The sequence below is a fragment of the Dasypus novemcinctus genome, chromosome 3, assembly GCF_030445035.2.
Source record: "Dasypus novemcinctus isolate mDasNov1 chromosome 3, mDasNov1.1.hap2, whole genome shotgun sequence".
Taxonomy (NCBI): Eukaryota; Metazoa; Chordata; class Mammalia; order Cingulata; family Dasypodidae; genus Dasypus; species Dasypus novemcinctus.
In genome coordinates this window covers 60,209,828-60,232,972 of record NC_080675.1, presented here as the reverse complement: position 1 = coordinate 60,232,972, position 23,145 = coordinate 60,209,828, and the positions used below count along the sequence as shown (strand labels likewise).

General features: G+C 37.1%; 1 protein-coding gene across 6 annotated transcripts in view; it reads left to right on the top strand.

Moving 5' to 3' along the window:
- The window catches only part of FRMD6 (FERM domain containing 6), a 265,450-nt gene that overhangs the window by 220,197 nt on the left and 22,108 nt on the right, over nt 1-23,145 (top strand). For 3 of the 6 annotated variants that reach the window (XM_058293426.2, XM_058293427.1, XM_004454091.4), the window contains 5 exons: nt 9,363-9,453; nt 12,062-12,141; nt 13,289-13,365; nt 16,521-16,707; nt 20,794-20,949. In XM_058293426.2, coding sequence (XP_058149409.1) covers nt 9,363-9,453; nt 12,062-12,141; nt 13,289-13,365; nt 16,521-16,707; nt 20,794-20,949 — 591 coding nt within the window. Of the gene's footprint in view, nt 1-9,362; nt 9,454-12,061; nt 12,166-13,288; nt 13,366-16,520; nt 16,708-20,793; nt 20,950-23,145 lie in introns of all 6 variants that reach the window. The other 3 variants (XM_058293425.2, XM_004454088.4, XM_004454090.4) reach the window with 1 other exon arrangement.

Genomic DNA, 23,145 nt, shown 5'->3' with positions numbered 1-23,145 from the left:
TGACTTTCTGGTTAAGGGTGAAATTGGGGTATTAAAGTAGTCTCCATAAGTATAAACTAAGAATTGTAGCTTAAGTGGAACTGCCTACAATACTCTGTTGCTTAGGGTAAAATTAGAGAATTTTTGTTGCTCAAACTTTGCTATATTTAAACTTTTTATTGAAATACAATTTTTATTAAAAAGTATAATATAAATTTGCTCTTTAATGCTTTTGAATTGTCACATGAATTGGTATTAATTGCCAGCTTTATAACGTGTCTTAATTGTTTTAATAGTAGCCTAAGTCTAGCCAATTTCAAGAATTAGGTGCTCATATTGTACATTTGTACACTAAGCAATTCTGGTTATTGAGGAATATACTTTTTTTACTTTTTGAATTGAGTTACAATTTAGACAAAAAAAGTATATGAATCTTAAGGCCGAAGCTCAATGAATTTTTACGAATGTTTGTACTGATGTAACATCATCCAGCTTAATTAAGCAATTAAGATCCTTTGTGACCCCTTCTAGTCAATAATCTCTACCCAAAGGATAATAACTATTCTGATCTTGATCATCATAGAATAGTTTTGCTTGTTTTCAAACTTCATACAGCTGAAATTATATGGTATATTCCCTTTTGGGTCTATCTTCTTTCACTCAACATTTGTCCTATGAGATTCATCTGTGCCTTTGTGTATAACAGTAATTCTTTCTTTTTCATAGTTATATAATCCATTATATGAATATACCCAGTTTATCCATTGACTATGATAGATATTGGATTGTTTCACTTTTGGGGGCCATTATGAATAAAGCTGTTGTGAACATTTGTGTAGATGCACGTGTGTATACATTTCTGTATTTATATACCCAGGAGTGGAATTGTGAATCATAGGGTATAGATATGTTTAGCTTTGGTAGAGACTGCCAAACAAGTTAATGGTAATCAGTATCATGCCTAGCATTTTCAGCCATTCTCCCATTATCAGCTTTCATGTTCTTTCACTGATTATATTCTGATAGAATTAGGGAAAACACTGCCTTAATGCCTTAATGCCTTGGATTAGTTTTGTTTGCTATATATATGCTACCTATATTTTTAAACCAATTGCTGTATGAAAGAATGTTTCTAAGTGTTGTACTGAATGTATGTGACATTTTCGTTGCCTCATTAAAAAGTTTAGATAAGAAAAGGTACTGCTTTTTCTCATAATTGTTTTGATTTTCTTCTGACACGAGACATAGTTTCTTGATTTACTAAAGTAACCTCATTTTGCTCCTAGGGTTTTCTGAGCATCAAACCTGCCTATTAAATGAACTTTATCATCTTTTGGGCAGGATTTATAGTGGTTAGCTAGAAGTGTGGATGGTAGGCTGTTATTTTTGAAACATTTGGTTCTACAACCTGGTGAAAATTGGCAGCATATATATTTTTCAGTGTGGCCACTAGCAAAATAAATTAAAATGTAATTTTACTTATAAACTGGGAAATGCTGTTTGAGTTCTTTTATACAGTTATATTAAAAATCACCACAAAATTTTAAATAATACACAAATACAGGTCATACAGCATAAGCACATAAAGAAGCTTCTTTCGGCTATATTGCTGTCTTTTCATCCTGTGGATTATGTATACCCTGTGCTCATGTGTGTTTACACCTACATGCAAGAAAAGAAACAAAATGTTACTAACCTAAAATAAGTGGAGGGAAGACTGATCAGATTTAGGAGTACTAAGAGTTGACTATAATTTTCAATGAAGTTAATTTGTACTAAAATCTCAGCTGAGAGAGATAATTCTGGAGAATAGACTGAAGAAGAGCCAGTGGTTTAAAACTTTAATGCACATTTAGAATTACTTTGTGACTTACTTTGTAACCTTGGGCAAAAGATGTAATATTTTTGCATCTGTTTTCTTATCTGTAAAGTGGAGCTTTACCCTCCTCTCAGGGACATTGTGTGGATTTAAAGCTATGCATAAAGCACTTAGTGCTGCAGTGCCTGGCACATGGTAAGTGAATGCATAATAGAGTAGCATTTAACTTGTTTTAATTTGAGCTGTTTCTTAATTTCATTAGAGTACTGTTAATGAAACTGAAGTAGAGAGTCTCAACCCCTTGTAGGCCCATAAAATTTTCTTATTCCAGGGCATGTAGACTCCTCTGCCTTCCCCAAGCTTCTCCCTAGCAAGGGGTTGAACCAAAGGAAGGGCTATGTTAAGTTATATGGGGGTCTCCACACTTGTAGAAAACCAATTCAAGGCTGCTAAGGTCCACATTATCTTTGTATTGAGAAGATTGCATTTGCAATTGATGTTGTAGTGTGTTGGTGTAATAAATTAACTGTAGCAAAACTATTCTCATTAATGGTCTAATATTTTTTCAACATTTCTAAACATTATTTTAAACAAAGTTTGTTCCCGGTCAAGTGTACTTGATAGAATGTTGCCATCTCTGCATGTGGAGTTAATTTAGTCCTTTGAGGGACACTCCAGCACTTTGACCGTTCTGAATTCTCCATGAATTGCTCTAATAGGGGCTATTGTAAAATATTTTAGCTGTCAAGTCAACATTAAATTTGGAGAATAAAATGGTGGGAGAGGGACCACAAAGCTTTTGAGTGATATAAGCTGTCACCCAGATTTTATACCTCTTCAGTAAGACTAGAGTGAATAGTTCTTTCATTTTCTTTCCTTCCTTCCTCCCCTTCCTCTCTTCTTTTCCTCCCTTCCTCCCTCATCATATTTTAAACATTGTTAGTCAATAACATACCATTAACATTTAGGAGTAAATGATGTTTTTACTAAAAATTTCAATATAGAGTATATTTTTAGATAATGCTTTAACTCAATACCACAAACTATAATACTAAGTATAGTAATAACTTCCCATTTCTTCTGAAGATTAAAGACCTTGAAAATTTAGTTAGCCAAAATGTAACCTTAAAGACTCATACTATGCAGAGACAGAAAATTGAGGCTTGTTTTCACAGCAGGTTAAGACTTCAGAGTTAAGTTTTTAAACAAGAGCACTGAACTTACTTGACAGTTGTTAAAGAACTATCAGTGAGTTACTTGATTTAAACTGGTGGAAGAATACTAATTACATAGCATGCATGGAGGAAATGTGCAGCATTTTTTGAACACCAGTTACACAAACTTACAACATAGTTTATGTATTTATTTAGTGGTTTGAAATTTTTCTGCTAACTTTCTTCATGTTTATATATTCTCCTTTGGGTTCCACATTTTAAAATATGAACCAAGGATTAAAGTGATCTAGCTCATATGAAATTTTGTCTCAAATTTGTAGCATATAGTTAAACTTAAGAATTTTATATGCAATTTCATACTTTCTCATTTTCATCATTTATTATGTAGGTTTATTTATAATATGGAAATCAAAATCCAAAGTTGTTTTAACGAAGGTTGGAAATAACATAGGAGTTCTATAGGACAGGAATCAAGGGTCTCAAGTGGGCAGGATCAAGTTAGTCATACACAAAGATAATAATGATTTTCAGTTGGCAGACATGTTCTCCAAGTGGTATTCGTGGATTTGCATTGGTACATTTTGTTCTTAAATTCCTGAGTGGCACATTTATAGAATGGTTTGCTTAGTAGCTCAGGAGAGTCTTAGTAGATCAGGAGAGTCATGGGACAGCATGAAGGTGAAGAATCTGACTCCTGGCTTTGATTCATCAGACTCTCACTGAGTACCTACTTTATATTCAAAACATAAAGTAAGGCACTGTCCCTGCCTCTTTGAGTTTCTCGTGCTTCAGAGCAGTTGTATTAGAGGCTACTCTGGCCTTAAGGACCTTTTGCTCTTTCCAGTGGATAAGCTTCTGTGGGTTGGATGCTATTTAATAATGAATATGGAAAAGCAGTAAACCTATTTTCCTTACTGAAACTGGAATTATTACCAGCTTGAATTGTTTGGCTTTCAATTACTGAAGGATTTTTGTATGTTTTTATTTTCCTAATCTAAGATAATATATATTTAGTTATAATAAGATGCCATTAATTCAGAACTAACTAATTTAGAATTTATAATCATTAAAACTGTAATAAGTATCATTAGCATTGAAGAAAGGATTTGTGAGTTAATAGTAGAAATGAGAGGTGAAAAGCCACATGTAATAAAAAATGATAAACTGTCATATTGCACATATTTGATATACATATCTAAATTTTTAATACACAAATGAGTTGTAAGTTGCTGCCTTTGTTACTACTAGCTACATGACATAAAACTTTCTGGGTTTTATTTTCTAGTTCTGTAAAATGGAAAAAAATTGACTTGTGTGGTTTCTTAAAGTCAATCCCAACTCAAATAAGCTTTGGTGATTCTGTATTCAAAAAGGTAGACTCAGCAGAATTACTGACAAAAAATATTTCATTAAACATTTGAGAAAGTGTTAAAACAGTGTCTTTTAAAGACTATTCCATCAAAATGTGACTTATTCAGAGTAACTTATCCCCAAAGTTCCAAATTATTATCGTTTCATTATACTTGAATTATACTAGAACTCAAAAGAAATTTGGTTTAGGTATTAAAAAGATATCAGGGGAAGCAGATGTGGCTCAACTGGTAGAGCGTCCACCTACCATATAGGAAGTCCAGGGTTCAAACCCAGGACCTCCTGGCCCATGTGGTGAGCTGGCTCATGCACAGTGCTGCCTTGTGCAAGGAGTGCCATGCCATGCAGGGGTGCCCCCCATGTAGGGTAGCTCCACGTGCAAGGAGTGTGCCCCACAAGGAGAGCTGCCCCACGCGAAAAAAAAAGCGCAGCCCACCTAGGAGTGACAACGCACACATGGAGAGCTGATGCAGCAACATGACACAACAAAAAGAGACACAGATTTCCAGTACCACTGAGAATGCAAGTGGACACAGAAGAACACATAGCGAATAGACGCAATATAGGAGACACTGGGGGGGGGGGTGAGGAAAAAATGCCTTGTATGGTCCATTCAAAGTGTACACTCAGTGGCTCTCAGGTTCATCACAGGTGGGCTGTCATTGGCTCAGTCCATTTCAGAATGTTTTCATTACTCCAAAAGGAAAAATCCCATACCCTAGTAACTCCCCCATTATTTACCCTTAGCATTGATACAGTACTTTCTTTGGAATTGCTGGAAAAATATTACAATATTACTGTTAACTATAGTTTATACATCACATTAGTTGTGTTTCTCCCATGTATCTCCATATTTCTTAACATGTTGCAATAGAAGAACATTCTTTTATTTCTACAATTAACCTCAATCATCATCCACCACCAAAATCACTATGTATTACAGTCCCTAGATTATCCTCTAGCTTTCTTTCAATTGGCAGTCAGGTGAAAACCACAGACCTCTTACTAAGTCTACACTGTATCTGTGTATTATTTAATAAATATATCACATCCACAACAAATGTCTCCACAAGAATATTTATTTGAATTTAAGTTCAACTCATGGACCCTTCATTAAGAACCCCTGCCTAGACTAGCCCTTTCAATCACAATCATATTTATAAATCAGCAGTGTTGATTATACTCATTATGATGTGTTATCATCAATTCTAACCATTTCACCACATTATCATCCCCCTTATTAAACATTCTACATACATTTAGCAACAGCTCCCCCTTCTAGTCATTTTGGCATGGATTTTTTGGGGTTTTCTAGGTATAGGATCATATTATCAGCCAATAGCAAAAGTTTTATTTCTTCATTTCCTATTTTGGTCCCTGCTATTTCTTTTTCTTGCATAATTGCTCTAGCTAGAACTTATTGAATAATAGTTCAATATGGAATAATAGCAGTGAAAGTGGACATCCTTGCCTTGTTCCTGATCTCAACAGGAAAGCTTTCAATCTTTCACTGTTAAGTACAATGTTAATTGTGGGTTTTATATGTAAGCATTTTACTATGCTGAGAGAATTTCCTTCTATTCCTATCTTTTGGAGTGTTTTAATGGAGAAAGGATGTTGTATTTTGTCAAATGCCTTTTCTGCATCAATCGAGATACTCGTGATTTTTATTCTTCAGTTCATTAATGTGGTGTATTGCACTAATGGGTTTTCTTGTGTTGAACCACCCTTGCATACCTGGGATAAAACCCACTTTATTGTGGTAAATAATTCTTCTAATGTGCTTTTGGATTTGTTTGGCAAGTATTTTCTTGAGGATTTTTGCATCTACCTTCATTAGAGAGATTGGTCTGTAGTTTTCTTTTTCATAATATCTTTGTCTGGCTATAGTATTAGGGCTGTGTTGGCTTCATAGAATAAGTTTGGTAGCATTGACTCCTGTTCAAGTTTTTGGACAAGGTTGAACAAGATTGGTATTCGAAATTTGAATGATTGGTAGAATTTACCTGTGAAGCCATCTGGCCCTGGGCTTTTCATTTTTGGGAGGTTTTTGATGACTGTTTCAGTTTCATTACTTGTGATTGGTTTATTGAGGTCTTCAGTTTCTTCTAGAGTCATTGGAGTTTATTTGTGTGTTTCTAGGTGTTTGTCCATTTTGTCTACATTGTCTAGTTTATTGATGTATAGTTGCTTATAGTATCCTCTTAAGTTCTCTCTTATTTCTGCAAGGTCAGTGGTAATTGTCCCTCTCTCATTTCTGATTTTATTAATTTGCATCTTCTTTCTTTTTTTTCTGTTATTCTAGCTAAAGGTTTGTCAATTTGTAGATCTTGAAGTATCAACTTTTGATTTTTGTTGATCCTGTTCAGTTTTTTTGTTCTTGATTTAACTTATTTCTGCTCTGATTTTTATTTCTTCTGCTTTGGGATTAGTTTGCTGTTCTCTTTTTAGTTCCTCCAGGTGTGCCATTAGGTCTTCTATTTTACCTCTTTCTTCTTTTTTATTGTAAGCATTAGGGGCTATAAATTTCCCTCTCAGCACTGCCGTCACTGTATCTTATTGGTTTGTTTTTGTTTTTTTAAAAAAGATTTATTTTATTTCTCTCCCCTGCCCCCCTGTTGTGCACTCTCTTGTGTCCATTCGCTCTATGTGTTCTTCTGTGTCTGCTTGCATTCTTGTCATGCGGCACTGAGAAACTGCATCACTTTTTTTGTTGCGTCATCTTGCTGCATCAGCTCTTCATGTGTGCAGTGCCACTCCTGGGCAGGCTGTGCGTTTTTCGTGCTGGACAGCTCTTCTTGCAGAGTGCATTCCTTGCACGTGGGGCACCCCTATGCAGGGGACACTCCTGCATGGCATGGTATTCCTTGCATGCAGCAGCACTGTACGTGGGTCAGCTCACCACATGGGTCAGGAGGCCCTGGGTACCAAACCCTGGACTTCCTACTTGGTAGGCGGTCACTCTACCTACAACCACTCTACAACCACTTCCCCCACTGGTTTTGATATTTTGTTCTTGTTTTCATTCATCTTGATATACTAACTGATTTCTCTTGCAATTTCCTTTTTGACCCACTGATAATTCACATATTTGTGATTTTTCCCTTTTTCCATCCATTATAGGTTCCCCCTTAGCACAGTGAGGTGGCAACAACATTCTCTCTCATCTCTGGCATAGAGCCCCAACCCACCCAGAACCTGGCTCTACCTAATCTATGGGGACTAGGCCCAACCCCCTGAGAGACAGTGGGATGGTAACCTGACTATCCCCAACTACCAGGGATGGTGCTGTACCCTCTCTGTGGCCTGGGGCAATCAAACTCTCAGTTAACAATGGGCTGGAACATCTACCCTCTTCACATGCCCGGGCAAACTCACCATTCTGTACACATTGGTAGGGTCCCTCTTTTTGCTCAAGGAGATGTCTTAATCCCAGACCTCAGCTTCCATGGTTTTCCTCATGAAGCCACTTTCCCTTCAATCTCTCCCTTCCTTGTCCTTTTTAGTCTAGGTTGACAATGTTTTCATTTATACAGATCTCTCAAAAAGCTTGTTTGTTCAGCATGCAGCAAACGGGTCCAAGCCATCAGACTGTAAGACTTTCTACAAGTCCTTCCTGGGTAACTGCATTTCTGATCCTGACTTACAAATGCCAAGTTTAGTTAAGTCTTCACATACCCACTATCCTCTGGGGGCTTGTTTTCCAGAAGCTTGGAATTTCCAAAATGAGTCTCTGGTTTCTTTGTGCCCAACAATTCAGTTCTCATTTTATCCCTTTTCCTCTTGCATGTTGCTGTAAGCCACAAGGAGAAGCCAAGCCACGTTTTCCATATTTACTTTGGAAATCCCCTCAGCTAAATGTCCAGGCTCATCATTTTCAAATTCTGCCTTTCATCTAACATCAGGAGTCAATTTTGCTAAGTTCTCTGCAACTTTAAAATACAGACCACCTTTCCTCCAGTTTCCAACTATAGTTTCATCATTTTCTTCTGAGACCTTATCAGAAATAGCTTTAGGGACCATATTCCTATCAACAGTCTCTTTGAAGCAATCTTTACTTTTTCTATCAAGCCTCTAACAATTCCTCCCCCAAAATACTCCTTACCCATTTATAAAACCATTCCAGCATTTTGGTAATTGCAGCACAACCCCACTCTCCTGGTACCAATTTCTATTTCAGTTTGCCAAAGGAGTGCTAATGCAAAATACCAGAAATATGTTGGTTTTTGTAAGGGGTATTTATTTGGGGTAAAAGTTTACAGTTCCAAAGTCATGAAAAGTCTAACTCAAAGCACCATAAGACGTGCCTTCTCACCAGAGTCATCTAGTTTTGATCCTGGCTTGTTGCCCCGTGGTGAAGTAAGATCGTGGCGATCTTTGCCAAGGTTTTTGCCTTCCACTCTAGGCTGTACTGTCACCCTTTGAGCTACTGCATGGGCCTAATCTCTTGGGGTTTCGTGCTTAAGCGATCCTGTAGTTCCCTCTTTTCTGGCATAGGGATGTCTCTTAGGACTTCTGTCCTTTACATCACAGAATCAAACATTGTAGTACTTTTTTTTTTTTTTGTCTGTCTCAGTGAGTCTTTCTCTGTTTTTGTTTATGTTAGACCCAGTAAGGGGACAGAGACTCAACCTGAGTCTCACATTACTGATGTAGTCCAATCAGAAGTCCTAAATCAATCTTATTAAGTAATTTAATCAAATACCCCTCAACTGAATTTAATGTAGTCAAAGGGTATCACACCCAGAGGAATAGAGTAGTTCATAAAAATAATATTTCTCTTTTTGGGATTCATAAAATAATTTCAGACTGCCACACCATGTTATAAAAATGGTATTGCAGTAATCATTATCACAACACAGCTACAGATTAAAGTGATTTCCATAAACCAACAGTTTTTGGCTGTTGTCAGCTTGTCTTTTTAAGGTGTGTATTTATGATGCGTTAAATTGCCTGATTGTGCCCCTCTGTGAGGATTTAGCTGAATGTTTTATCAAGTTGTGTTCTTCTTCTTCCAGGTTAAAATTCTCTGTCACCAATTGTTGGTCCAGGTGTGTGATCTCCTCAGGCTTAAGGACTGCCACCTGTTTGGACTCAGTGTCATACAAAGTAAGTCTCTAGTTCCATTTTTTTTGGATTTAGTCAATTGTCTCTCAGGAAATGACATTTCGTAGCTATAACTTAAATTGGGCTTATTGTTGTAAAATTGTGGTTGTCACAATACCCCTGAACTGATCATCATTTTTAGTCTGGTTATTCATTCTTCAATCTCAACTACTTGTGAATTTGTTTTTGCGACATTTAGGATTTCAGATCAGGTGTTTATTATGTTTGAACTTAAAATTTGATTTCTTTTGTCTGGATTTTATATATTTGCTTTTTCATGTTTTGACTAACCAAGCTTGGATTTTGTTTTCTTGTACTCACAGAACAGCTGATACTAGTAGAAAAGTATCCTGGATGTTTTTGTAGTTTTTCTTATTATTTTGATGTTCACAGGAAGTTTAAACTTAATAAAATGGATTTTTCTCTAATTACCTTCTCCTGCTATTGACTAATGAGTTTAACAAAGCCATCTATTAATTTACCCTTATTTTTTATTTTCCCTTCTCCCATCAAGCAATCTGACTTGAGAATATGGGGCCATTTTTTCTCTTTACATTTTTCTACTTTACAAGGAAAAAAATTTTCAAGCAAAGAGCTCCATACAAGCTTTCTACTATCATTACATCTCAGAGTTAAGTATGTAGAACTTATCTGTAGCCATTCCTTACAAGCTTGCTTTTTTCAAGTCATATTTTAAAATTTTTCTAATTAATTTAGTCTTCTGGATGTCAAAAACTTTCCATATCTTTTCTCAGTTAGTCAAGAAGACCTCTTTTTAGCATTTAATTATATTTTCTGCTAAGATATGGATTATTTCCCATTATTGGAATTAGTTTAAATGTAAAGCCTTTTGAAATCTTGAGAATCTGGTCAATACCATAAAATGCTTAGGTGTGCCAAATTGGAAAGTGTTTTTTGATCTCATGAACAAGGGCCCCTCTCACATAAGATGTGAACAATTTTCAGTTGCCTTTTTAAGGAGAGGCAGGACAGCATGGTACCAGAAACACATCAGGGGCTTATTAGCCATTTGCTCTTCACTTTCTTCCTTCTGGTAGTTGAAGCAGTAAAACCACAAATGCTAAACTCTGTCCTTGCATAATACATAACTCATTGATTCTTCTAAGGAAGGGTTCAGAAGCAATAAGATGCCCTATAGATTTTAAGTAGCTTTCTTTTCTATTAGTCTATATTCAACATTAATTGTTCCTACAATGGCTACAGCCAACTGATGATCCTTGTTCAATAAGTCAGTCTAAGAAAGCCAATTTACCACTTCCACAGGTTTCAAAGTAAGAGCTTTTAAGATGTTGTTTTAAAAAGAGAGTTTGTCATGTGGTGAAAGAATATTGGAATAGGAATCAGTAAACCTAGTTCTAATTCTGGTTCTACCACTAACTAGCTATATGACTTTGGACACATCACTTGACTTCTCTTAACTTCAGTTTTCTCACATGTCAAATGGAAATCACTGCCCTACCTGCTTTGCAGGATGAATGTGTGCTTGAGTTTCTTAAAAGTATAAAGCTCTGGTCGAACTATCAGATGGTAGAGATATTGTAGTAGTTTAAAAATACGTCTGCTCTTACGGTGAACAATCTGTTCTGTTCTCTATGCCGCCTCTTAAATTGAGAATTTAGGACAAACTACAAATCAGATTAACCAGGAAGATTGTCATTTTCCCTTAGTGATGGTTAAGGAATGAGAGAAAAAGGAATGCACTTTTTTAAAGACTTAAAATGTGGTACAAGATACGAATACTGAAGGAATCTCTTGTGAAATACATCTCCTTTTGTAAAAAAGATATTCTTCAGGAAGTTTGAAAATTTCAGTATTTTTTACCAGCTTATCACGTTTATATCATTTTTATAAGTGTTTTAGCAGTCTGTTATTTTCTGCTCACCTACATTCTGAACTCTATTCCCTTGAAGGACTATTTTGGTTCATTCTTCATACTTTCATAAGATTTTTCTCTTCCCATGAGATTGATCCCTAAGACAGTGCAAGTAATAGTTAATCATCTTCACACACTGTGTTTTGATGTAGAGAACACAGAGAAGGAAGGTCTGAAAGACTTTCTAATCTTCAGTAGGTTTTGGCTTTTGGAAATGAACTACTGTCATCAGTGTTTTCTGCTTTTCTTATATAGCTTTCTTTATGTAGCAATTAAGATGGTATCTCGCCCTGTTTTCATTATTTTATACCTATGAGAACAGTCTTCTGTGAACTACACAAAAGCATGTTTTTCACTAAGGAATTACCACAGTGTTGGAAATTTATAAGTTATAATGGCCTCAGAAACTAAGAAAAAGCAGGGGAAACTACAGTCTTCTAAACATTAAACTTGGATGTGTGTGTACGCAGGCCCGTGAGTGTGTGTGTGTGTATGTGTTTAAAATAGAATGTGTTTTGTATCGCAAAAGCAAAGTAATTCATAAGGAATCTCATTTACCCCTCAGGACATCTTATCTTTTAGTATCTTGTTGTTTTCTTGATAGTATGTGAATTTAGCAGACATTGACAAATCTTGAGGCCTTTTGCTTTATCGTGTGTTCTTTTCTTTTAAAAATCCATCCTTTCTCTTTCATCTTGTCTCCTTTTTTATGTGCAGATAATGAACATGTGTATATGGAGTTGTCACAAAAGCTTTATAAATATTGTCCAAAAGAATGGAAGAAAGAGGCCAGCAAGGTACGACAATACGAAGTCACTTGGGTGAGATTACATTTATAAGCAAAATTATTTTTATTTTTTAAATGTCTGTTTTACCTATCATATGTTAGAAAATCTTAAAAATACTTTATGCTGTGGAGAATGAGAAAGAAAGGAATCATAAGTTCTTACATGTCAAATTAATCAAGTATTAATAGGTTATCACATATAATAGGTTTCAGATATCTGCTAAAATAATGTTGGCTAATAACTTTTTAGTAATCTTGAAATAATGCTTTTAAGTGAAAGGTTAAGGTGGTTGGAAAAAGTGTTCGTTCCTTTCCTGTGGATGTTTTAGTTGTCTTATGTAGCAATTAAGATGAGTACATTATTCATATTTCCATTTGTAGGGAATATTGTGGTTGTCATGATATGTGCCTAAAAACATGCCTCTAACAATAATATCCACTTGAAAGAAAAAAAACAGATTAAAAAAAATTAAAGTCCAGAAGTTATTAGTAATTTTTTAATCTACTTTTACTATACTTGCATTTAATACTTTATTTTATTGCATTGTGCCTTTATTTAGTAAACATTAATTCCCTTTCTATGTAAAAGAGCATTCTCAAGGAATTTACATAAGTGTTTCCAGAAATACCCTAGTTAAATCAGAAAATAAAACCAGCGTCTGATCTTACAGCTTCCAATTTATATTTAAGAATTCTTGGAATAAGCTAGAAAGCTACTTCAAAGCTAACTACAAAGTAAGGAACATGAATGACTGAATAAACAAGTAGCATATTAGAATTTGGTATGTGGAATGTCAGAGGAACAAGAGAACATTTGTAATAAGGAGCAAATGGTCACCACAGGGGACAGAGCAGAGAGGAGCTGGCTCTCAGCTAGAAATTTCCACTGGCATTTATTTTTATCTCCCTTATGTTGTCATTGAGTTTACAGTGAATGAGAATCAGAGTAATGTTGCCTCCATTTTGCCTTATGACACCATGATTTTATTTGAATTTGGTATCCACAACAGGCAACTGTCTGCTCTAGGACTCTACTTATTAGAAGTGGATAAACTTTTCAGTGTTTTAACAGTTTCTTAGAAATAATATTTTGGTGGCTTCTGAAACACATATTTGAAGAAACTAAAAATAGCTTTATTTTTATGTCTTTAATCTAGGGTATTGACCAGTTTGGACCTCCTATGATCATCCACTTCCGGGTGCAGTACTATGTGGAAAATGGCAGATTGATCAGGTATGAGGTGAGGGCGGGGAAATCTAAATCTCTTTATCCCATAGCACTTACCGTCTTGTAACATACTCAGTAAGTTACTTATATTTATTATTTGTCTCTGCCTGCTAGAATATAAGTTGCGTAGAGCAGGCATTTTTTTAAAAGCTCTTTTTGCACAGTGATGTAGCCTCAGTCCGTAAAACAGAGGCACAGTGGGCATTCAATAAATTTTTGTTGAATGAATAAATAAATGTTAAGACTGTTGATGAAAATGCTGACAATGTCACTGGCTCACATTTTCTATACTCTAAATTTTCAATGACAAATCAGTCACCAAGTGCTGTTTCTTTCAGGAGGAGCTAGCAATTTTGCAAAGAGTGGAGAGATTGATTAAAAGATTATATTCTCTTTTGGTGGAGAGGGGGTGTGAGGCCAAGGCAGGCGCTCTCTCCAATGATGTACATTGTTATAGACCAGTCGATATTGACCAGACTCAGACTTTGAATAAAGTTCCAATTGAGAGCTTTATTAGCCGCGCGGCAACTGCCTCATCCTACGCAGAGGAGAGAGCAGCCCCGAGTCTAAGGGAAGGGGTGGTTTTATAGCTTTTTAGGAAGGGGGGGTCTACTAGTAAACGAGCAAGCAATCAGGCACAGAAGCGGAACACTGCAGTTAGCTGAAGGGCTTTTTTCTTTTTTAAAAGCCCTTTCTTGGGAGCAGCCCCATGTTATTTATTGGCACTTTTTTTGGGAGCAGCCCTAAGTTATTTATTTATCTGAAGGCACTTGTAATTCTTATTTTTTAATGTAGTTCTATTCCTATTTTCCCAATGTGGCCTTACCCTTACAACATGGTATTTGTATATCCTGGTTTTCTCTTCACATTTGGGGTCTTGCTTCTATTCTTTTTTTTTTTTTTTTTTTTTTTTTTAAAGATTTATTTTTATTTATTTATTTCCCCTCCCCTTCCCTGGTTGTCTGTTTTCTGTGTCTTTTTGCTGCGTCTTGTTTCTTTGTCCGCTTCTGTTGTCGGCAGTGGCACGGGAAGTGTGGGCGGCGCCATTCCTCGGCAGACTGCTCCCTCCTTCGCGCTGGGCGGCTCTCCTTATGGGTGCACTCCTTGCGCGTGGGGCTCCCCTACGCGGGGGACACCCTGGGTGGCGCGGCACTCCTTGCGCACATCAGCACTGCGCATGGGCCAGCTCCACACGGGTCAAGGAGGCCCGGGGCTTGAACCGCGGACCTCCCATGTGGTAGACGGACGCCCTAACCACTGGGCCAAAGTCCGTTTCCCTTGCTTCTATTCTTGGCATTAACTTTAAAGTTAAGATTAAGCCCAGTGGAGCTGTCCTATGAGAATTTCTAATGCAGTTTGATGGTGGCAGGTAATTGATTCTTGTTCTGGAAGTGGGTACATGAACAATAATACATTCATCATCCAAATTTAGACTTCACCATTTGAAAAGCTCAGTTGATCATTTATAGGAGGATTCAGGGCCAGAAAAATTTTCCTAGGTGATTTTGTTGACTGATCAGAAATATTAGAAATATGAATTCTGTGTTTTACTTATTTTTAAACTTTAAGAACCTCCATGTAAAAAATATATATATTTGGCTAGTAAGTCATAAGATGAGCTGTTGATATTTATATCATTGCCAGACACAAATTTAAAAGTTTGAATTACTAGTCTTTTTTTTTTTTAACTGAGAAACTTCATCAGTTATTTTCAGTTTTATATACATTTCTCGCCCAATTTACCTCTAGTAAGTGTGGAATGCATTAGAAAGAAGGAAATACATTTAGCCACTAATTAACCTCCTGGGGCTAATGAGTGTTTAATTGATCCCTATCCTTCTGCTCTTTTCCCTAGGGATGAGCCAATCTAAACAGAATCTAATGTTCGTTCAACATTATAAAAGGAAGTGCTCTGAAAAGTACTTTCGTCCCTAGAGGGAAAAAATTATATAAATTCTTTATTTTAAGCCCTCCATACTTAAACATGGCCTTGGTCAAAATAAACCCATATGTTTTTATCATCAGTTAATGAGCTATGAATCGCAGGCAAACACTCAACCTAAAATAATAGGCAGACAAGTAAGCTTGTTAAAATATATACACACATCATGATGATGGGAACGAGTGTTGTTGGGGGGGGAGAGGGGGGTGGGGGAGCGGGGTTGAATGGGACCTCACATATATATTTTTGATGTAATATTATTACAAAGTCAATAAAAAAAAAAAAGAAAAAAAATATATACACACATACACAAACACATGTATATATTTTTACTTGCATTTTCACTTTGATCACAAAGGTGTCCTGTTTCACTGAGAATTTTTTGGAGCTTTGGCCATGTTTTTTGCCAGTCAACACTACTTACTTAAAATATTGGTGGCTATATTTATTTCTGACCTCAGTGAATTGTAATGAGTATACTATTCATATTTTCATTTGTAGGGAGTGTTGTGATTGTCATGATATGTGCCTAAAAACAGCCTCTAACAATAATATCCACTTGAAAGAAAAAAAAAACAGATTTAAAGAAAGCTTTCAATTCATTCATTCTTTTTCAGTTCACTCATTCTTAGAGAAATATAAATCACTATTTATAGGTGAGCAGTTTTTTTCTAGAAGGGTATATAAACAAACATTTTTCAAAGGGCCTAGAGTATAGTGTACTCAGCTGAAAAAACTAAAAAAACAAACAGTAGAAAAAGCAAAATGTTAAAGCCAGGATTGCCCCTCTGATTTGTCCTTATTTTTGTCGTGTGTGCAGCATCATTGTAGTAGAACTGTTTTAATACAGACAACAAATGCCTAAGCTTCTATTCTAATATTTGTTAAATGAAACACTTATATTTGGAGTGGAGTAATTCAGGCCTTTTTTCCATTCTCTAAATCAGTCAAATATTATAAGCCTTGGCAAGCGTTGTTTTTGCAGTCTGCGTAGTCCCATTTGGAGTTCTGACGCCCCTGGGACCTCAGTGACGCAACAGACAGATGTTAGCTACCACCTCTCCATTTTCACTGAGGTGGACAGAGGGGGCGGGAAGGACAGAGAGGCAGAAACAGAAGGGCTTCTGTCACCAGATGGATAGCAGGGTTGGGGTACTTGTTTACATGCCATTGGATTGTTCCATCAAAATGTGAGTTCTGTTTTCTTTTATTTTCCTAGTGACAGAGCAGCAAGATACTATTATTACTGGCACCTGAGAAAACAAGTTCTTCATTCACAGTGTGTGCTCCGAGAGGAGGCCTACTTCCTGCTGGCAGCCTTTGCCCTGCAGGCTGATCTTGGGAACTTCAAAAGGAATAAGCACTATGGAAAATACTTTGAGCCAGAGGCTTATTTCCCATCTTGGGTAGGCACTGTTTTCAAATTCTAAAGTGTTTTTTCCTAGCACATTTATAATTTGTTGTGCTGCTTGCTACTCATGCTGCTTCAAGAAATGGGAACCCAGATGTTTTGTGGGTAGTGAAGCTTTTCATTGATACCCAAATATAAATTTAACTCTTGAGGGCATGTTATACCCGATGTCTTGATGTACTTGGTTGGTTTATAGTTCATGGGGAAGAGGATTGCTATCTGTCCTAAATATGATGAAACTTGGAATTCGTCAGCCTTCCTTTGGTATTTCATGATTGCCCTTCTTATCTACTATTATTGGAGTGGCATTTCCCCCTTCAAAGGAAGAAAAAATATTACTCTTTATAAGGTGAGCTCATTTACACTTTTCCTTTGCTTAGAAAACAAATATAAGCAAGTGCTTTACTCTGACTGCCATCTTTGTTCCCAGAAGTGGAACCACCTCCATACTTCAGCAAGAAAATTTAGGTTATTCCAATAGGAACTGTCTAGACTATTTCCCCACCCACTCAGCCTATGTCTGACCATCTTATCACCTCACCTTAGTTTCAGAGAGGAAGGGGACTTGCCTTTTTGAGTTATATCTTTTCTTATTCCTCCAGGTTTCTGCTGCATTTTCTTCTCTCTTCACCCTCTCTCTCGAACTTACTTTTCTTCAGTCAGAACAGACACAACATGTTCAGTTCTTATCCACCTCTTCCCAGGAAAGAAAGGAGAACAGGAAGGAAGAAAGCAAGAGCTGCTGCTCCTGCCTTCTCTTCCCAGCAACACTTAGTTTCTCTACCTCATATATATACATATATATGCACCTCACCTACTTCCATCTGCCTTCTTCCCTACCACCCTCCTCATGATGCTTTCCCTAAGTGAGCTTTAAAGCACTAAGTCCACTTCTTTTCCTGAGTTTCTCTGCTGTATCCCCACTTAACCACTCTCATCTTGGGAAATCTCATTCAAATTAATGCTTTCAATGTCAGCCTACATGCTGGCAACTTCCAGATCTGTTTCCCCATATCCATATGACAGCTGGCTATTCATAGTCACCTCACACTCAAAATGTCCCAAATTAAATTCTTCTTCTTCTTCCCACTTTGATTTTATCTATTCCTATCTCTGCATTTCCAATCTTAGCAAAGAGGCACTGCCATTCACCCAGTCACCCAGAAACTTGAGAGACATACAGTCTTTCCCTTATCACCTTTCTTTCTCACTTCTCCATCTAATCAACCACAGTATCCTCTAACAAACACTTTATTACCCATCACCCAATTTAAGAAATAAAAGTGTATTGTATTTATGTTGTTTACTTACTCAGCTGTTTGTTTGTTTTTTTTAAGATTTATTTCTTCCCACTCCCTCATTGTTTGCACTTGCTGTGTCTTTTCATCTTCTTTGTTTTTTTAGCTGGCACTGGGAACTGAACTTGGGACCTCCAAGATGGGAGGGAGGCACCTAATCACTTAAGCCATCTCCATTCCCTGCTTTGTTATGGCTCTCATTATGCTCTTCCTCCTGGATCTCTTGCTGTGTCGTCTTGTTGCATCAGCTTGCTGCACCTGTCCATCATGCCAACTTGCTGTCTTCTTTAGGAGGCACCGGGAACTGAATCACAGACCTCCCATGTGGTAGGCAGGAGCTCTATCATTTGAGCCATGTCTGCTTCTCTCAGTTGTTTCTTGCATCTCCTACCCACCATTGTTGCTACCTTTTCCAGGTTCTGGCTCCCATCAGTACTTAGCAGCACTATTGTGGAGGTTTGTCCCTGCTTCAGTCATTACTCTACTACTTGCAGATGAAATGATTTTGCTTCTGCTTTAAGCCTTCAGGGCTCCCCCACTGGTAACCTGTGGTATGAAGCCCAGGCTTTCATGCATGACCTAGGAGCTCTCCAGGATATGATTCCCACCAGCCTTTCCAGCTTCCTTTCTCATTGTCCTGCACCTTGAACCTTATGCTCTAGCAACATGCAGCAACTTATATTTCACCACCCCTACTGTGGTGTTTCACACTTCTGAACCTTTCTTCTTTCAGTTCCTCTAGCCAATAAAACCCCTCTCCTCCTTTTACCTGGCTGTCTCCTGTCTGTCCTCCAATACTCAGCTCAAGGGCAGTTCCTTCTGAGCAGAATGTCTAGGTGCCCAGTGCCTCTCCTCTGGGTGCAAGTCCCTGGACATAGGTTTATCTTCAAGTTTTACATCTTATTTTCAAATGATCCATTTTTATTTTGTTCTCAGCAAACTAACCTTTCAAAGAACAGACATCATTTAGCATTTTTCTATTTCATTTAGCCTCAATGGGTTTTTGTTGATTGACATATAGCACTTCACTTGTTAGGGAGAAACCACTCAAGGTGTTAAACTATTACATATCAATGTCATTTGGACCAAAAAAAATTTTTTTATTTAATTTACTAATTTTTTAAAAAATATTACATTCAAAAAATATGAGGTCCCCATTCACCCCCACTGCCCCCACCCCACCACTCCCCCCACAGTAACACTCTTCCCCATCATCATGACACATCCATTGCATTTGGTGAATATGTCTCTGGACATCGCTGCACCCCATGGCCAATGGTCCACATCATAGCCCACACTCTCCCACTTTCCATCCAGTGGGCCTTGGGAGGACATACAATGTCCGGTAATTGTCCCTGCAGCACCACCCAGGACAACTCCAAGTCCCGAAAATGCCTCCACATCTCATCTCCTCCTCCCATTCTCTGCACCCAGCAGCCACCATGGCCACTTTTTCCACACCAATGGCACATTTTCTTAATTATTAACCACAATAGTTCATGAATAGAATATCATTAAGTCCACTCTAATCCTTACTGTATTCCTCCTTCCTGTGGACCTTGGCTTGGTTGTTGGACCAAAATTAGCCTGTACTTAGATGACCTAGTTATCATCAGGGCCTCACTGAATCTTGGTCACTTAATACAGAGATTCCCAGTTAGTGTGCAGTAACGCCCAGTATGCTAAGATAACCAGTATCCTCAACCCCTGGAAGGCCAAAATCATTGACTTTGGCATCCTTACAAATACTATTTTCTGTTCTTTAACCTGGAAAAGGTTGACAAATACTGATTTAGATGATCTCCAAGTAAAAGCATTCTATAAAGAAAAATCTGCGACCTGAGTTCTCAGCAAAACTTGATAATTGGCTAATAATTCATTTTTTTAAAATGTTAGTATCTATAAAGAAATTTTAAATCTAAAAATTCTCTATTCTGATCATTTTAAGCTTTGCTTTTTGTTCACTTTACATAATTCTTTCCATATCCATAATCCTTATGAAATCAGCTAAGACTTAATCTAATAATCAACACTCTTAACCTATAACTGCCTTATACTATGTATTGTTTTTAATTTTTTTTTTAATGAGGTACTGGGCATTGGTCCCAGGACCTTGTACATGGGAAGCAGACCCTTAACCACTGAGCCACATAAAGCCCAGACCACTGCCTGATGGAAATCTAAGCCATAGTCAATCTCAATGAGTGTTTGAATGAAATTGTTTTCTCCCTACGTACTGAAAGAGTGTTCAATCAGTTTCTTATGCAAGAACTGAAAATATTTTAGAGAATTCTTCCCACTCCCCAGCCTTCTTTGGATTAACATTTAGAACCTCCCACTTTGTGGCTGTAATTTTAGAAGAGCTAAATAGATCCAGATCTGAAGATGTGCTGACAGTAGATGTAGTTCATGATACCTATAATTTTGGAAGTATAAGCAGTGATTTGTGTATAAAATTATGCAAGTTTGCATGGGTTTTTTTTTTTTTTTACCTTGGTGATTTTAAAGCTAGGAAAACATTTTTTTTCCCATTTCTTGTGATGTTTCTTAGAAAGCAGCACAACAACTAAATTGACTTTGTAGCTTCTAGTATTAGCAGATTCACCCTGCTAACATAACAGATGATAGAAACAGAATAATGGGAATTTTCTTATAGAAATTAACCAATTTTCAAGGACTGTTTTAGGTTCTCTTTCTTTTCATCAATTTCTCTCATTTTGTTGGTGGGGGTAGCTTACATCCCTCCAACAAATGTTGCATTGCACATCCTTGTATTCCAACAGGTTGTTTCCAAGAGGGGGAAGGACTACATCCTGAAGCACATTCCAAACATGCACAAAGATCAGTTTGCACTGACTGCTTCCGAGGCTCATCTTAAATATATCAAAGAGGCCGTCCGGCTGGATGATGTCGCTGTTCATTACTACAGATTGTATAAGGTACCAATCTGCCACAAGTCTGAAGCTTCTGAGAGAAAAAATGCCTTTTCGATTAGAAGCTTTTCAACAAACTTTTAAAGGAGTTTCGTTTGAATTGCTTTTCATTATCACAAGGTCAGTCTTGGAGGTAGCAATGTATTTCCTCTGGCCTTGGAAGCAAGATATATATTTCTTAATGGTTCTAATCATGAGGTAACAAATGGCTTCTGATTGTGAATCTAGCTTTTCGGTGGTTATGGATAGTTACTCCTCTTCACCACCCCCACCCCAGCTCTGCTTTTCTGCTTTGGGGAATAACATTTGAAGTTTGTCTGATAAGCAATTTTTACTATTCCTCAAAGCCAAACCATACCTGCATTGTCAGCACAGCTCTTGCTTGTGGAGTACTGTGTTTACTGGTTCATTTTACATCTGTCTTATTTTTAAATCCTCACAACTCTATAAGATAGAAACTTGTCATCTTCAGTTTTGTGATTTCTTTGGTGAATTATTCAACTTCCTTAAGCCTCAGTTTCCTGGTCTATAATATGTAATGCTAAAAGGAAACTCATTCTTGCCAATGAAGTAGCACTTGTGGAAGAGAGTGTGGAGGGATGAGAAAGGAAGAGGGAAGAGAAAATGATAAATAGTAGTGTGAGTGATTCTTTGCAGTGTCCAGCGGAAATTATTTGGCTGTGTTACCTCTGATCCAGGATGGAAAAATGAGGCTAGATTGTAAACAGGACACAAAAAGACAGCAACAAACTTCAGAGGGTAAAGGAAGCGTTTACACACGGGCTTTGTGGTCAAGAAGATCTGGCTTAAATCCTGGCTCTGTTGAGATTCGTTGGCAAAAATGAATTCCCATTTAAGCATTCAAAGATATCTTTGCAAACCGTATGGGAAGAAGTGGTTAAGAACATGGTCTGTTGGGCCTAACTGCCTGGGATTGAATCCCATCTTTGCCTTTTGCTGTGTGACCTTAGGCAAATTACTTAACCTTTCTGAAGGACAATCCTAAGAGGTAGGATGCCTACCTCTGAGGGTTGTTGAAGACTAAAGGAGTTAAAGGATGAAAAATGCTTTGAAAAGTGCCCAGCACATGGTAAGCACAATGTGCTTGCTGCTATTATCATTACTATTGTCACACTTGTTCTCTCCACTGCATCCTTTGTTGTGATGAGATTAGCACAACTTAGACCATTGGAAACTGGACTTTACTTTGAATGTGTTGCTGGCTTATCTGCCTGGCTAGTTCAAAAGACTTAATAAGGGACTGAAGAATGTTTTCTCTCTTCCACGCCCAGAGATACATTGCTAATGCCCTTTCATCCTTAAAGGCCATAATTGAGTCCTATAAGATCTCTGACTAAATTCACAAAGAACCGAATTTTTTTTTCCTTAAGAGATTTTATTCATTATCCGGTAGGAATACATCAATATATGCTATGCATGTATTGTAAAAAAAAAAAAAAAGCAAACAGATGCCATTTCTGACAATCAGTTTCTATTTTTAAATGTATTAGAGGTTATGAATGCTGTATTGGTAAGAGTCTGGCTTTGGAATCAGGTATCAATTAGAAATCCTGTTACCCACTATGGCTGGGATCCTGGGCAAATATAACTATAATCCTGGCCATCTCTTAAGTGAGAATAATACTACTCACTTCACAAGGATGACTGGAGTCAATGAGATAATGATCTGAAATAACAAGGCTTGATGAGTGTTCAATAAATACCAGTTACTTCTTGCTTATTTGCTAGGGAAACTTGCTATTTTAAAGAATCCTATTAAGAATCCTTTAGTAAAGTAGATATCCCCAATTTATCTTTTGTATAAAAATTAATTCTTCATATTTGCTTATGGTACTTCAAAATAGCGTGGAAAATGGCTCTGTTGTCTGCTTAAAGCAATTAAAATGAAACTGAAAGAAGTGGGGAAGTAGATATTGTTACCTCATGGGCAGAGTTTCCATTCTTTGAAGAAATCAAAGGACAGTCATGAAAACTGCTTCATTTAGGGCCTGCTTCTAAAATGTAAATAAGGTAGACAGAGGAAACATTATGAAAAACAACAGCAATAACATTCTGTGCCCCTACCCCCCGCCACACACACATCTCTTATATGCACCGCCAGCATTTTTATTAGCACAGCCTTATTTCAGGAAGCAATCAGAGCAGCCCTGAGTAGAAAAGCTGCCTAAACTCAAATAGTGA